At 41.4% G+C, this 16715-nt stretch overlaps 1 protein-coding gene across 4 annotated transcripts in view; it reads left to right on the top strand.

The window, feature by feature from the left end:
- EPRS1 (glutamyl-prolyl-tRNA synthetase 1) overlaps positions 1-16715 on the top strand; it is a 142142-nt gene that overhangs the window by 22377 nt on the left and 103050 nt on the right. For all 4 annotated transcript variants that reach the window (XM_082249459.1, XM_082249461.1, XM_082249462.1 and 1 more), the window contains exon 2: positions 11945-12029. In XM_082249459.1, the coding sequence (XP_082105585.1) occupies positions 11945-12029 (85 nt within the window). The remainder of the gene's footprint in view (positions 1-11944; positions 12030-16715) is intronic.

Here is a 16715-nt window from a genome sequence, read left to right on the forward strand (position 1 = left end):
GGAGCTACCCTGGATGACGTCCATTAAAGGTCTCACAGAGGGGAAGAGTACTTTTCTTTCGCAGGCTACTAAGGGCAAGGAACTTCGTCGTAGACGTGGGCTTTCCTCCTCAGCTCATAAGAAGTTTTGTCGTCCCTCAGGGTTGACTGACATGGGCTCAAAGCCTTTCAGGGCCTCTTCTGGAGAATCCAAACGAACCTGGTCTGGCAAGCCAAGATCGGGCTTCTACAGACCCATGGACAAGGCTCCTTCTGCATCAAGGTGCGCCCTCACCCGTATCGGTGGTTTGCTGGTTTCCGGACCCATAGACTTTCCAGGTGCAGAACAAGTGGGTCCACAAAGTAATTCGGTCCCGCTACAAGATTGAGTTTTTCTCTTGTCCCCTGGCAAGGTTTTTGCTATACAACTTGTGCCTGTCCCCAGGGCCTGTTTGGAGCAGTACAAGACCTGTTCCTTCAAGGGGTGATTGTCCCGACCTCTGAACATTTTCAGGGTTTTTATTCAAACATGTTCCCAGGAAGGAAGGCAAAGTGCATTCAATCCTGGACCTCAAGGCGCTAAACAGCTTTGTGAGGGTACAGAAGTTCAGAATGGAGTCCATTCGAACAGTGGTGGCATCCCTGTGTCTGGGGGATTTCTTCGCCTCTATCGATATCAAGGGTGCCTACCGTCAACATTCCAACATATGCCAGTCACCAGCGTCACCAGTCTCTGAACAATCAGATCCGGCCGAGTCGGGGCACGAAGGAATCCCTGATATGGCGGTTTCATTCTCCGGCGCTTCGGCTGGGAAAATCATTCCTCTCCTTGTTTTGGACAGTAGTCACCACGGATGCTAGCCTGTCCGGCTGGGGAGGTGTCCTCGGCAAGCGTCCTGCTCAGGGGATCTGGACGCTGGAAGAGTCCAGACTCGGGATCAATGTCTTGGAACTTCGAGCGATCAGACTATGTCTGGATCATTTGACGGATCGTCTCCAGGATTGTCCAGTGCGTATTCAATCAGACAATGCCACATATATACACATATACACACATACACACACACACACCTGCCTTTACACGCACATGAACTTTAATGGCACCCCAGTCTTAGTAGTCCGTACGGTTCAATGTTGAGTTGGCCCACCCTTTGCAGCTATAACAGCTTCAACTCTTCTGGGAAGGCTGTCCACAAGGTTTAGGAGTGTGTCTGTGGGAATGTTTGACCATTCTTCCTGAAGCGCATTTGTAAGGTCAGGCGCTGAAGTTGGACGAGAAGGCCTGGCTCTCAATCCCTGCTCCAATTCATTCCAAACGTGTTCTATTGGGTTGAGGTCAGGACTCTGTGCAGGCCAGTTAAGTTCCTCTACCCCAAACTTGCTCATCCATTTGTTTATGGACCTTGCTTTAGAGGGGAGACTGCAGGTGTCTGACCTCACAAATGGGCTTCTGGAAGAATGGTCAAACATTCCCATAGACACACTCCTAAACCTTGTGGACAGCCTTCCCAGAAGAGTTGAAACTGTGATGGCTGCAAAAGGGTGCCAAACTCAATATTGAACCCTACGAACTAAGACTCGTATGCCATTAAAGTTCATGTGTGTGTAAAGGCAGGCGTCCCAATACTTTTGGTAATATAATGTATAAATATTTTTAAATTGCGGTCTGCATCTCTGTTGAATTAATTCTCCATCTAGTCCTGTTCCAGTACCAAATCAAGGAATGTCTTCAGCAAGAAAGCTTGACACAGTCTGCAAAGGATCCCCTAATTTGCCCAGAAGTTCAGTTATTTTATTCAAAGTGCATGTCAGGGTTTTGCCCTCCAGATCCTGACAGTAAAGCGGACCATACATGGATCAACATGTGGCTGATTCGGCTGAAATTCATTCCATTGGTGCCCCTTTTGGCACCACCTGGCTTGTCAAAGATCCAGTTTAAAAAAAAAAAAAAAAAAAAATTCAAAGTAGCTGGGAGGAAAATTGTCAGCGGCACAGCGGTTGTATCCAATCTCATACAGCTGCTTTTTTTCGGTTATTCTGACAGCTGCTAGTGCTGACTGTCCAGAATGCTGAATATATTTCTAAATTTTCGAGTGTAACTAATATATGGTGTGTGTACAATATAAAAAAATAAATATGTGTGTGTGTGTGTATATATATATATATATATATATATATATATATATATATATATATATATATATATATATATATATATATATATATATATATATATATATATATATATATGTGTATATGTGTGTATGTATATATATATATATATATATATATATATATATATACACACACACACATACTGTATATTGTAAAACGTTAACATACAGCCAGTGTAGCAACACTGTGGTTTCTTCCTGTAACTGTGTCCTTCAATGACCTCACTCATTCAGAAATTTGGATAGGAGCTCCTGAATTAGGCTGCCATCCACCCACCGCATCAGCTGTTCTTCTGCTGATTTTTATATTGCGAAACTGTTGAAGTGAACTGCTCAGCTGCTTATGAGTATTCACAATGTGTTTCCATCAGATGTGTAATGTTCATAGCATATTACACTTTAATAGCTTTTTAGAGTAGCTTTTATGTAAATTTAATTACAGGTTTTCATTGTTGAATAGTTATTAAAGTGGTTGTATGCTCCAAGGGAAAAAAAAAAACCCCCTGCAAGACAAAGGCATAATGAGCTAGTATGCATCGCATACTAGCTCATTATGAAACACTTATGAAACACTTACCTTAGAACGAAGCCCCGACACGGACCCCCGGACACCGCTGTGGGAGTGGACATGATCCCTTGGCATCTCTTCCAGGTTCGGCGGCTACGGCGCTGTGATTGGCTGGAGCCGCGATGACGTCACTCCCGCGCATGCGCGCGGGAGTGATTTTCCGGCAGCTTCCCGGCAAGGAACTCTGAAAGTCCGCCGGAATCTGCATGCAGCGCAAATATCTCCTAAACCGTGCCGGTTTAGGAGATATTAATTGTACCTACAGGTAAGCCTTATTATAGGCTTACCTATAGTTAAAAATCACAAAAAGGGTATACTACCGCTTTAAGAACTTTGGCAATGCAGTTAAAGTGAACATTTCTTGCTATCGGGGTTACCAGAATGCCTGCATGTAACTCTCATTAACCTAATGGGTGCCCTGGGACCCCCAGATCCTTGGGTTCGCTTATTTTGAAATATCTTCCTTTTTGGCTATGAGCATTTTTTTTTTCTTTTTTTTAATAGCACACACACTGGGACACCTATCATTATAAAACAGAGGGGATTGTATGAAGTTATCACAGTGGCTTAACAACCACTTAAAGAGCAGGCTTTTTTTTTTTTTCTCCTTTAATCAGTTTTTGAGAGGGAGAATGCTGGTGCCTCTTGTTGGGTGGGGGCACTGGTTAGTATCCCGTCTGATACAATTGGCTATGGAATGGTAGGAGGGACCCTTTTCCTTCTGGGCTGAAACTGGCCTGAGTCTCACAGGCTTGTCCCTGGTCAATTGCAGGGTTCTTCCTAAGTTCTAATGCTTTCCTGGTAGGAATGGGGCTATGCTGGCCTGGTGTCGGGCTGAGAGATGCCCATGGTGTACATGCCCCTGGAGTGGCAGTCCAGGTGTGTCCTAAATTCTCACAGTGGGGAGCTCATTATGAGTTTTTCAGTATCATGGTCACTACACCATCGCATGCTCTTTTCTCACCTTCCTATATTTCTGGCTGAAAGGCCCATCATGGTGTGTGCACTTTGGCACTTCTCTACTTCCCCTTTCCCTTATTTTTTTTGTCATAGCTCTTTTTCCATAGCACTATATGCACCTTCACTTTCCGATTAGTAGGCTGTAGGTCCTCGAGCCTACCCCAAAAGTCTTAGGGGGCACGTGACCTTTTGGTCAGTTTCTCCACCTCCCATGGGGTCTCCATCTAGTGCTTGGGTTGGCCTTGCCCTGACCAAAGAAAGGGGTCCTCCTGGTTTCCACCTGGTGGAAAAGTGAGTCCTCCAGTCCCTGTCAGGAGCCTTGCACCCTCTGGGATCAGGGCTAGGGTCCTTCTTCAGGAGAGCCATGCGTTTATCTTGTGCACTTTTGTGTGCTCACTTTTTATATGTCCCGGGTGTTACGTTTTGTAAGTGTTTCACTACAACGCAGAAAAAAAAAAAAATCTGCTTTCTTGGCAAGTGCCCCTTTTGTAACTCTGTATATACCATACCTGGCAGTGTTAATTTCGTTGACTAAAATGTTTTCGTCGACTAAATTAACACAATTTTAGTCAACTAAAACAATTCAGATGACTAAAATACGACTAAAACTAAAATGGCATTTTAGTCATAAGGCAACGCAATTCAATCCAGAGCCTGTAATAATAGCACATTAAAGTTTAAACATATACATCCACTAAGCTGCTGAAAACTAAAAAATTAAGAAAAAGGCTTTTCTTATATTTTTCCCTAATAATTAATGTTGGTAATATATTCAGGTAATATGTGTAATGACATTACAGCCAATGGAGTTTACAGTTTTTTGTATTTTAAAGTTGCACTTCGGTTTGTCAGAAAGCAATATTTCTGTTTATTTATGAAACTTGGTTTTATTTATGAAGATGTTTTATATCACAATGGCTAAGTGCCCATTCACACTAGGGCGACTCACGAGGTGACTTGTGTCGCCCCAGGTCGCTTGACATAACCAAAGCAATGTAATTCAATCAGTGCCATCTTAATTGCCACTACTGAAGTCGCTCCGACTTCAGAAAAGGGTCCTGTACTACTTTGAGGCGACCAGTGATCCGACCTGTCCCATATACTTCAATGGGAGTCGCCTCCTTATCTTAATTGAAGCGACTTGTCATCCGACTTTGCAAAAAAATGGTATTGAACAAGAAAAGAGCATAATTTTTATTAAAACATGCATATGTCTTCTGTCAACCTGGCCGTTTTTCTTGCAGGCATTTATCGGGCATTTTTTTTAGTCAGGCATGTCTTTTTTTGTATTTAGTGTCTGGGGGGTCTAAAAAATGTACCTGTCAAGTTTCAGCTCTGTAGAATGTCCAGAACCCCTAAAAAACAGCATTTTTCTTATAATTTCAGTAATGCGGCTTCTCTCCGGCTGGCTTTTTTTCTTGCAGGCATTTATCGGGCATTTTTTTAGGCAGGCATGTCTTTTTTTGTATTTAGTGTCTTGGGGGTCTAAAAAGTGTACCTGTCAAGTTTCAGCTCTGTAGCATGTCCAGAACCCCTAAAAAACAGCATTTATCTTATAATTTCAGTAATGCGGCTTCTCTCCGGCTGGCTTTTTTTCTTGCAGGCATTTATCGGGCATTTTTTTAGGCAGGCATGTCTTTTTTTGTATTTAGTGTCTGGGGGGTCTAAAAAGTGTACCTGTCAAGTTTCAGCTCTGTAGCATGTCCAGAACCCCTAAAAAACTGCATTTTTCTTATAATTTCAGTATAGCGGCTTCTCTCCGGCTGGCTTTTTTTCTTGCAGGCATTTATCGGGTATTTTTTTAGGCAGGCATGTCTTTTTTTGTATTTGGTGTCTGGGGGGGGGGGGGGGGTCTAAAAAGTGTACCTGTCAAGTTTCAGCTCTGTAGCATGTCCAGAACCGCCCCAAAAATAGCATTTTTCTTATAATTTCAGTAATGCTGCTTCTCTCCGGCTGGCTTTTTTTCGTGCAGGCATTTATCGGGCATTTTTTGGGCGTCTTTGGAGGCATGTGCTTCTTAAAAATTATATGAAAAAAGCTCTTTTTTTTTTTTTTTTTTTTTAAGTTTCTGGACAGACAGACAAAAGATGTTTTTCCTTCAATGTGAGTGACCTCAATTAGCATTCTTATCTACTTTGTAGCATCAAGCTAGACATTCCACAGTTCAGCCACTCCTACACCTCCCCCATAAACGTTATCTGTACATTGTTCTGCCATACTTTTTTGTAATATGTAAAAAAAAAAAAAAAACAGGAAAAGGAACACATCATATTGTGATTGGCCAAATAAAAAGTCTCCTCGCGCCAAAGTCGCGCTGGAAGCGACGCGACTTTAGTGGTCGCGGCAGTGTGAACCGGCACTAAATCTGTGTCTGTAGTGCTTGCTCAAACCTTATAACAAGATAATAATAGATTTTTACTCCAGGAGCATACAATTCATTTGTAAATGCTAGAAAAATGTTTAAATAATGCATTACAATTAACCTAAACCTATTTGATTTGTAGTTGACTTAAATGTATGAGATTTTAGTTGACTAAAATGTACTGGAGATTTTAGTCGACTAAAATATGACTAAAACAATTCAGATGACTAAAATACAACTAAAACTAAAATCGCATTTCAGTAAAAAGACTAAAATACGACTAAAACTAAAATGGCATTTTAGTCAAAAGACTATAACTAAAACTAAATCAAAATTTGCTGCCAAAATGAACACTGATACCTGGCTGGTGCTCTGGGAATCTTAGACGCTGCTATTCCTATGATTTCCACTTCCTTCCAGGTCCGTTTCTGAGAAACCATCCTAATACATTGTGAACACAGGAGGTCGGCCACTCAGCAAGGAAACAATTCAGAGAATGCTTTGCATTTTCTGGTAGAACAAGGTGGATTGGAAGGACAGTGGCGTCCTGCTCTTACTGTAAAACCTCTGACACACCAAGGTTTGTTGAATACCAATGTTCCCTGCTGTTGTCCCCATACTGTGGTAAGGTTCTACGTGCCCACTACTATGTCCTTTGTGTCCTTATAAAACTGTAGTGGTAAGCTCAGTGGTGTATTTTGGTTTTGTGCTGCCCTAGGCAAGACTAAAATTGGGCACCCCCCCTATGTAAATTTGCCCCACTTCTTTTTTAACAGCTGTGACTCCCTCCAAAAAAGAGAGAGGGGGGGATAAGAGAGGGGGAGATGAGAGAGGTGAGAAAGGGAGAGATGAGGGGTGAGAGGGAGGGGGAGAGAGGGAGTGAGAGAGAGAGAGGGGGGTGAGAGAGGCAGCTCTAGCAACCAGTGGCCAATAGAGTCTCAGATGGGGCGGCTTTTTTGCTGCCCCCCTGCAAAGTGTCGCCCTAGGACTGGGCCTTGTTGGCCTAGGCCAAAATACAGCACTGGGTAAGCTGATGATACCTCAGAAATCGGCAGTAGTCAGGTATGTCAATTACAACTGTTCTTTAACATGCTGGCTGGTTCAATATTCTTTCATTGTTGTGATCAAGCTGTTTTAATTTGAACAGTTTGTGATGCAACTGGAAATTTTGTAGAAGGCATAAACTCTGGGTGTGTACATAAAATGGGTTCTCTTGATCCACTAATCAACAGGAGATACAGAATTTGCACTGGTAGAACCTGTTTTGTATTAGAAAAAAAAAAAGTCTAAAGTAGAAGGAAATATTTAGATCATCCAGTGGTGCAAATCTCCATAAAAAGAAACTAGAACTGTGGCCAGGTTATGGGCAGTGACATATTTAATTATTAAGGTGTATGTACCAAACTTTTTTTTTTTTTTTTTCTTTAGTTTTGGATAGTGTATAAACAGATTCAAACCCTTGGCATTTTTATTTTTTGATTTAAGTAAAAACGAGTAGAAACTGCGCTAATTAAAACAAATCTCAAATGTCAAAGCAACTCTAATGTGAGATACAAACACAGTCCCAAACACAATAGACAATAACAGAGTGCGCTATTTCAGTGATTTATACCAACCGTAACATTCTAAAAGCCTAGAAATAAATGAAGGTAGTGAAGAATTTCTTAAATCCTGACACCATCTGCCGCCTAGAATCTGTGACATCTAGAAGAACCACCACCAACACAGATAAAAGTGCCCACTTACCAGCTCACACAGACCTATTACGGAAGGTCAGTGACACTTGTGGCCACCTGGTAATGAAGTAGATGTGGAATTGGTGGGAACAGGGTAGTCTAGGAGGTTTTATCTCTCTCTTTCTCTTCCACTTCCAGCAAACAGAGCTCATAGCAGTGCTGGTTACAAGGCGAAGTCTGGGCGCTCTCCAGTTCTGCCTGGTTCCGCTCGACTAGTCGTTTCTGTCTGGGTTTCCGATTTCTTCTGGAACTCTGAGACAGTTATTCTTCAGGCTCAGGAACCCATAATAAAGCTCTGGATTCTTTGACATGATATATGGGAGAATCTTGGCATGCAAAAACAATGATGTTTAGTAAATTGGAGATGCTTCCCTCCTGTCTAATGCTAAAGACACATTTAACATTTTTTTTCTTTTCTTTTAAATTCTGAATTAAATAAGCTCATATGGTTTTCTCCAGCTAACAAAAAAAATCACCTTTACTCAGTATTGAAAAAGTGGGAGAGAAATCAGATGTAAGACACTTACCTTCAAATACCAAGGGATTCCACCTGACCAATTGCTGGCAGATGGGACCTGTGGAATCACTCTCCTGTGCCCATCTCATGATGCAAACATCATGAAACTGGTGGGAGCAGGGTAGTCTTTGGGTTTCTGCTCCCTCTTCCAATTGCTGTTGGCAGATGCTGCAAGCAGGATGCTCCTCCCTCTGTTGATCATGAAAAGGGGGACTCTGGATGTTACCTGGATCTGGCTGGTTCGGAACGACTTCAGGACGCATGAATCTCATTGGGACGTCAGGGTTCTGATGTTTCTAGCGCAGCTGATCTACAGTCAAAAAATTTGTAAAAAAAATGTAAGCTTAGACTCAAGTACATAAAAAAAATGTTATACGCATGTATGAATGTAAACGTATGCGTCTGGGGCACCTACGTATGAAACAGCTGATTACGATACACAATATGTATCCCTGCACACACCAGAGTGGGAGCACCAAACCTTCTCTGTTATGCTGAACTGATGACCTATAGGGGACTTTGAAAGTGCAACCTCTTCTTTTAATATTCTAATAAAAAAATGGGTAATTTATTGTGGTCATGTGCCCTAAAATTAACTTTAGTATATTTTTTCCTGAAATTTTGTATTTCCGCGACCTTTGCGGTAATATCGCGTGACATAACAAATTGAACTACCACTAGTTAATTCTCTAAGTCCCCGTTCACACTAAGGCGACCTGTGAGGCGACCTGGTCGCCTCACAGGTCGCCGTAGGTCGCCTTCCATAGGGAAGCTGCGGACCCGTTCTAATAGGAGCGACACAAGTCGCTCCGACTTAGAAAAAGGGTCCGGAGCTTCTTTGGGGCGACCGTCATAGACTTCAATGTTATGAAGTCCGTGCCGGCCGCTCCGAGGTCGCGACGCGCTGCTCGCACCGCGACCTCGGAGGTCGCCCCCCCAAGTCGGATCGCCCCAGTGTGAACGGGGCCTAAGGGTGTCTGCTTTCAGAAAATATATAACGTTTTGGGGGTTTTATGTAATCTTCCTGGCTAAAACTATTTAAGCATGTATGCAAAAAACCGCAGAAACAGCTCTGGCAGCGAAAGGGTTAATTAAGGTATTGCTGCTAAAAAACGTTTTTTCCATGCTAAACAAAATATGAATATAATAAAACTACCAAAATAGTGGCAGAACTGAAGAGCAGTTTCTCAATAAAATTGCTTAGTCTTTTCTATCAGTCAGTGTGATGTGGTACACACAGGGGGCATAGCGGGTTGTAGCTGTCAGTGTGATCGGTTACGGAGCAGGGATGCACCGATCCGATATTGGGATCGGATATCGGCGCCGATACTGCCACAATAGCTGGATCGGGGGATCTTTAAAATTAACCCATCCACGGGCCTGATCCCAGCTCAGCCGTCCCTTGGCGTAGTAGTAGTATGGGATGGGAGCCGCTACTTCCTGTATAGGGCCGGCCCACAGGCGGAGTGATATCAGATGCACTCCACCTGTGAATGGAGGAGCTGTACACATGATGCAGCGGCTTTGCTCTGTACTGCAGCCACATGCTTAATGTGTATGTGTGTAGGTCCGGATCGGTATCGGCAAATACACAATGCCAGATATCGGTATCGGGACAAGAAAAGTCGGATCGGTGCACCCCTAGTACGGAGGGTTATAATGACAATTTTCAGCTTTCAGCGCTGTCGCACTTTAAATGACAATTATGCTTTTTACCAACACCGTGCCCATAAGAAAATTTTTATCATTTTTTTCACACAAGTTGACCTTTCTTTTGGTGGTTATAAATCACTGCTGGGTTTTCTATTTTTTGCTAAATGATAAAAGACTGAAAATTGTGGAAAACGTCTAGTTTTTTTCACTTCTGTCATAAAATTTTGCAAATAATCCTTCTTCATAAATTTAGACCAAACTGTATTCTGCCACATTTCTGTGCTAAAAAACCCCAATTATTAATTAGTCTTTAGGAAAGTTATAGAATCTGCAAACTATGACCTATATCTGAAAATGTATCAATCCTGATTACCCTGAGGCCTGAAAATGCCAGAACAGTCCAAATAACCCCAATAGGACCCCTTTTTGGAACGTAGACAGTCCAAGGTAGTTAGTAAGAGGCATTGTGAGTTTTTTTGAAGTTGTAATTTTTTGTCAGTGTTTTTTCACAATTAAATTTTTTAGTTTTTTAAACTGTTACCAGTGCAGTACGGCGTCATCGTATAACTTGTGTGGCAGTGATCAGAGGATACTGACTGATGACAGTCTGTAAAGAAAAAAATCAAACAAATGTTAATACATTTTTTCAATGTTTCAATTTTTTTTTCTTCTTTTTTTTTTTTTTGAATACATTTCTTTTTATTTATTTTTTTATTTTTTTGTTTTAACACACTGGCCAGAGCAAACGTAACATTATACTACTCTGGGGAAGTGATTAGGATTTTTTTTTCTTTTACACATTGATTGCTTATACCAGTGAATTTCACTGTAATAAGCAACCATTTTTACTAAATTAAATCGATTCATTCAGTGTTTACTATTGTGGTTAGCTGTGATTGGCCACAGCTAATCACATTGTACAGATGGGCTGTAGTTGGCCCCATCTGTACCATGTGATCACTGGGACCAATCTAAGAGATCAACACAATAGTACACAATGTCAAACTGTTTGTTCTCTGCACTATGGAGACTCAATAACCCTTAAATGCAGCTGCTCATACCTATGTGATTTAATAAAACAACTTTTCAACACAGCGCAAAAAAGGTGAAAATTAAAAGTGAATAAATCAATATGCAAATACACAAAAAATATTATGGGATAAGAAAAACTCACTACAAAATTCTTACCACATGTGATCAGTGAATTATTTCAAGGTGTGATAAAGTGCTCAACAATAAGTTTGAAATAGGTACAAAAATATATATTAATAACCCTAATTCCCAAAAAAGTCCAAAAAAAAAAAATAGCAAGTGTCCAGTGAAAGAAGGTGCAACGTGCCCTGTGCTGTCTTCAAAGAACACAACTAGGTGTCACTCCGTGAGATGACGTGCAATATGTGCAGGTCCACTCCCAATATATATTCCACTTACCAGACTCAGTGGACCCCTTAGCACTATAGCATGTGGGTCAAACAAGTTGCGGTCCGGTAAGGTTAGATATAAAATATCCTGGTGGGTGCTTAATCTTCTAATGGGTCCCCCAGTTGCAGATGGACTTGTGAGATAGGCTGTAGGTATTCCCCAATGGACGTGTATTCAAAAGCCATGGAAGAAAGACATCTCCATAGTGTGATAAAGTTTTAAGGTTTTATTTATAAAAGAGAATAACACTTACAATAAGCTGGTGATAAAATTGCGGTTGATCACTATGCAGAGTCTTCCGGGTATGGTGTAGCTGTTCAGGGTGCGTGCTTCCCTGTTTGTGTTCCACCGATATCCGGAAGTGACGTATTGGTAGAGCTGTCAGCCGGAAATTGCGTTGACGCGTTTCGTCCGCCCTGTGGGCGTTATCACAGACGAGACGTCTATAAATGTGATCAGTATACTGTTTTTCAAAAACAAAAGTACCAAAGCTATTGCATTCACTTTTTTCATAACTGGAATGTACAGTAGTACCAGATCGTTTTTGTAATGCTGTTGTGTTCTCTTCTTTTAGCTGTGCTATGGACTGTGGAACATCTTAAAGGCAAAGTAGAGATCCTTGTGGAGGATGGAAAGGAGACTGTCCTGCGGGAGTCGGAGTGAGTATTGGCTCTTTGCTTTTATAAACAGCCCTTTTATTTTGCTTGATCTCAGTTGTGAGTACCTGCTGCTAATCCATGGATGATGTGAGCGAGGACCTGAGGCCTGGTACATGTTCCTCACACCCATTGTGTGCTCCCCACATGTTCCTCACACCCATTGTGTGCTCCCCACATGTTCCTCAACCCATTGTGTGCTCCCCACATGTTCCTCACACCCATTGTGTGCTCCCCACATGTTCCTCACACCCATTGTGTGCTCCCCGCAAGCATACAGTGCCTTGCGAAAGTATTCGGCCCCCTTGAACTTTTCGAACTTTTGCCACATTTCAGGCTTCAAACATAGATATAAAACTATTTTTTTGTGAAGAATCAACAACAAGTGGGACACAATCATGAAGTGGAACGAAATTTATTGGATATTTCAAACTTTTTTAACAAATAAAAAACTGAAAAATTGGGCGTGCAAAATTATTCAGCCCCCTTAAGTTAATACTTTGTAGCACCACCTTTTGCTGCGATTACAGCTGTAAGTCGCTTGGGGTATGTCTCTATCAGTTTTGCACATCAAGAGAAATTTTTGCCCATTCCTCCTTGCAAAACAGCTCGAGCTCAGTGAGGTTGGATGGAGAGCGTTTGTGAACAGCAGTTTTCAGTTCTTTCCACAGATTCTCGATTGGATTCTGGTCTGGACTTTGACTTGGCCATTCTAACACCTGGATATGTTTATTTGTGAACCATTCCATTGTAGATTTTGCTTTATGTTTTGGATCATTGTCTTGTTGGAAGACAAATCTCCGTCCCAGTCTCAGGTCTTTTGCAGACTCCATCAGGTTTTCTTCCAGAATGGTCCTGTATTTGGCTCCATCCATCTTCCCATCGATTTTAACCATCTTCCCTGTCCCTGCTGAAGAAAAGCAGGCCCAAACCATGATGCTGCCACCACCATGTGTGACAGTGGGGATGGTGTGTTCAGGGTGATGAGCTGTGTTGCTTTTATGCCAAATATAACGTTTTGCATTGTTGCCAAAAAGTTTGATTTTGGTTTCATCTGACCAGAGCACCTTCTTCCACATGTTTGGTGTGTCTCCCAGGTGGCTTGTGGCAAACTTTAAACAACACTTTTTATGGATATCTTTAGGTCAACATTGGATCATTCAGAGATCCTCACTGAACTTCTGGAGAGAGTTTGCTGCACTGAAAGTAAAGGGGCCGAATAATTTTGCACGCCCAATTTTTCAGTTTTTTATTTGTTAACAAAGTTTGAAATATCCAATAAATTTAGTTCCACTTAATGATTGTGTCCAACTTGTTGTTGATTCTTCACAAAAAATTACAGTTTTATATCTTTATGTTTGAAGCCTGAAATGTGGCAAAAGGTCGCAAAGTTCAAGGGGGGCGAATACTTTCGCAAGGCACTGTATATTGAGCTGAATGGCTCCCATGAGTTCTTGTTGGCACTCCACTGTGGCACAGTTAAGCATTGCGGATGGCATCTTCCAGGGTGGATTTGATTTAAATCAAGTCGATTTAAATCACTAGTAAAAATCCTTGATTTTAAATCAACTCGATTTAAAACATAATTTTTAAAGAGCAACTGTCATCTGTCCTGCAGCGGCTCCTCCTCTGACCCGCTGTTGACTCACCGACGGTCCCATTCACTTTAATGGGACAGCTGGTGATGTGGCAATGACAAGACAAGGGGAGGGACGTGGCGGTACCTGGTGAGTGGATGCCCGCTAACAGATGCTGCCATGGTGGATCTGAAAGGACAGGTGCTCTTTAAATGTAAGGACTCATTCTTGCTGGTAGTTACTATGAAATTTTGTGAATGCATCAATGCAGTGCATGTTATCTCCGCTTGCAGAGCTTGTATTCATTGAATGAGTTTATCAAAAATTTTAATTTATACAGCGTCATGCTACATAAATAAGCTCCATTTCATGCTGAATAAACAAAATTTATTAATGTATCTTAAATAGAAATCTATCTTTAAATAGATTTTTACTCCAAAAGCATTTTATATAAATTTAAAAAATCAATTTTCAATATAAAAAATCCAATTTAAATAAAAAAAAAATAAAAATCAGATGTTTTAAAATGAAAAAAAATAAATAAAAAAAAATCATTGATTTGTATCCTCCTTGGGCCATATTGTAATATGTGATTTACAGCACATGTACATCTTACTAGCCAACCCTGCTGGGAGAGTGCATGACATCCAGGCTGATAACGAGGCAAGGACTGCTTATGGTGGGCGAGCTCCACTTTACTGTGCACACTTAAAATGTTTTTTTTCGGGAGTCCCCCCCCCCCCCCCCCTCCTTCTGAGGTCTGTGAGGCAGTCGGTTACTCTTGGTGTTAACTACCGCCTCAGCCTGTGACCTATAGGTTTTCTACAAGAATGTAACAAAATAAAGGCTAGATAATTCTACAATTTAATAAAAGCACAACTCTGGGCTATTTTTTTTTAAGTCCTCCAGCAGCAGTGAGATTAAAAATGTTTTTGCTGCAGTACTCCCCTTTATACCGGAACTGTCTCATGCAGTAACTCATTCTCGCCACAAGATTTCCTTCATCTTCTGGACCCAGCATTATAAGGCCTCATTCACATGAGCATATGACTATTTTCTGCACTGAACACAGGTTATTGCTGGCAGAGCTAGCAGAAGATCCTGTGAAAAATAAGCATGTAAAATAATTGTGTTTTTAGATGTGTAAAGCATTTAGACAAGTACAATTCAAATAAAGGGCTACACATTTATGTGTGTTTGCATTTCGATGCAAAAAATCTGCAGGTCTGTGTGGCCCTTTTTTTTTTTTTTTTTTTTTTTTTTTTTTTTTTATGCGCAGCTAAATGCAGCTTGCATTTTTGCATGCTTGAGGTATGTCCAGAAAGTAATGAGAATGATATTTTAAAAATTATTATATTGAAAAATTTTACAATTGAATATTGTCTCCTTCAAAGTATGCACCGTGTGAGTGTACACAGCGCTCCCAGCGATTTTTTAAAAGTGGGATGGAGTTCAGAGCCTGCGTAGTGGCTCTTTGGACATTATCCCCATCGCAAAAATGGTGTCCTTTCTCATGTTCAAATCCTGAGTCAGGATTTCGTGAACTATTGTTGAAAAATATAGGTGCGCTAAACAAGGTGTTAAAATGAATGACCAAAATAACACCTATAAATCACAATGAAATAATCGTGCAATCACATCAAGGTGCATATATTCAGTGAACCAAAAAGTGAACGTGGTCCTGTGCAAAGATTGAATAAAATCAAACAAGTGCAAAAACCAATAATAGTCCACAAAGTCCAAATTGTATAATCTTCACCATACTGTGTAGTGTAAATATTAAAAATTCAACTTCCAGTGATGTATCTGTGATGTAAGTAGTGATTCCCACCACCGACAGGATTTCCTCCTTACCAAAAGTAAATTAAGTGGGTGCGGAACCAGATTAAATAGCCCAATGGGGAGGAGGAAAACTTCCACTGCAATACCACTCTGTGCGATGATACAAATGTGCCTCTTACCAGATAGTGTGTATCAAAGCGCAGAGAAAAAATGCTCCTGAATGAGTCTCCCCTCTCCTGGGTCGGATATCCGTGGTCTCCTCTGCAAACTATGTGTGTCCTGCTGAAATTGTCATTATTTCCTTCCAGACCAATAATTGTGAGTGATGTTGGACACTGGGAATATTGGTTGCCTTTATTACATCTTTAGACCCCATTTACATGAATGCACCGTAGTAAAACCAGAGTCAATGAGAGGACTATGGCCAGGTGTGCAGTATAGACTGGGTGCTGCAGAGAGGGCTTCTTAAAAGGCCAGCAAGTTGCAGGGGATACCATTGGCATCCTCCTTTTCTTGCATTCTGCTGCAGAAACGTCACTAAGAAGTGCAACAAACAGATGACAACTTGTATCCTCTCCCAGAGATCTGGAATATTCTGACTGCCTGGGCTGGAGGTAAATACATTCACCTGAATGCACACCTGGCCATAGTCCTCTCATTGACTCTGGTTTTACTACGGTGCATTCATGTAAATGGGGTCTAAAGATTGGATAAAGGCAACCAATATTCCCAGTGTCCAACATCACTCACAATTATTGGTCTGGAAGGAAATAATGACAATTTCAGCAGGACACACATAGTTTGCAGAGGAGACCACGGATATCCGACCCAGGAGAGGGGAGACTCATTCAGGAGCATTTTTTCTCTGCGCTTTGATACACACTATTTGGTAAGAGGCACATTTGTTTTTTTTTAAATCAGATAATTTTTATTAGAAAAACTTTTCATTACAAACAACAGAGAAACAAAAAGAGAAAATTACATCCAGTACAGTGAACCCTAGGAGGGTATTAAGAGCACTTAACAGTAGGGATGCACCGAATGTTCGGCGGCCGAACATTATTCGGCCGAAAATAGAAAAAATAGCACTTTCGGTGTTCGGCCGAATAAGTCAAAAGGCCGAATAATTTTGTGTCGAACAATAGGGCTGAACGATAGTCGATTTGATATCGACTATCGTTCTGTGGCCGTAGGCGATATTCATATCGCCGAGGTCACGATATTTACATAGGCAGGGGGAAGGGACTCGGAGGAGGACAGGACGACTCACAGACTTCCGTGAAGCCGGGACACTTCAGCGGTGAGCATACATTACATTACTCACTCGTGC

The sequence above is a fragment of the Pelophylax lessonae genome, assembly GCF_965119305.1.
Source record: "Pelophylax lessonae genome assembly, chromosome: 3".
Classification (NCBI taxonomy): Eukaryota; Metazoa; Chordata; class Amphibia; order Anura; family Ranidae; genus Pelophylax; species Pelophylax lessonae.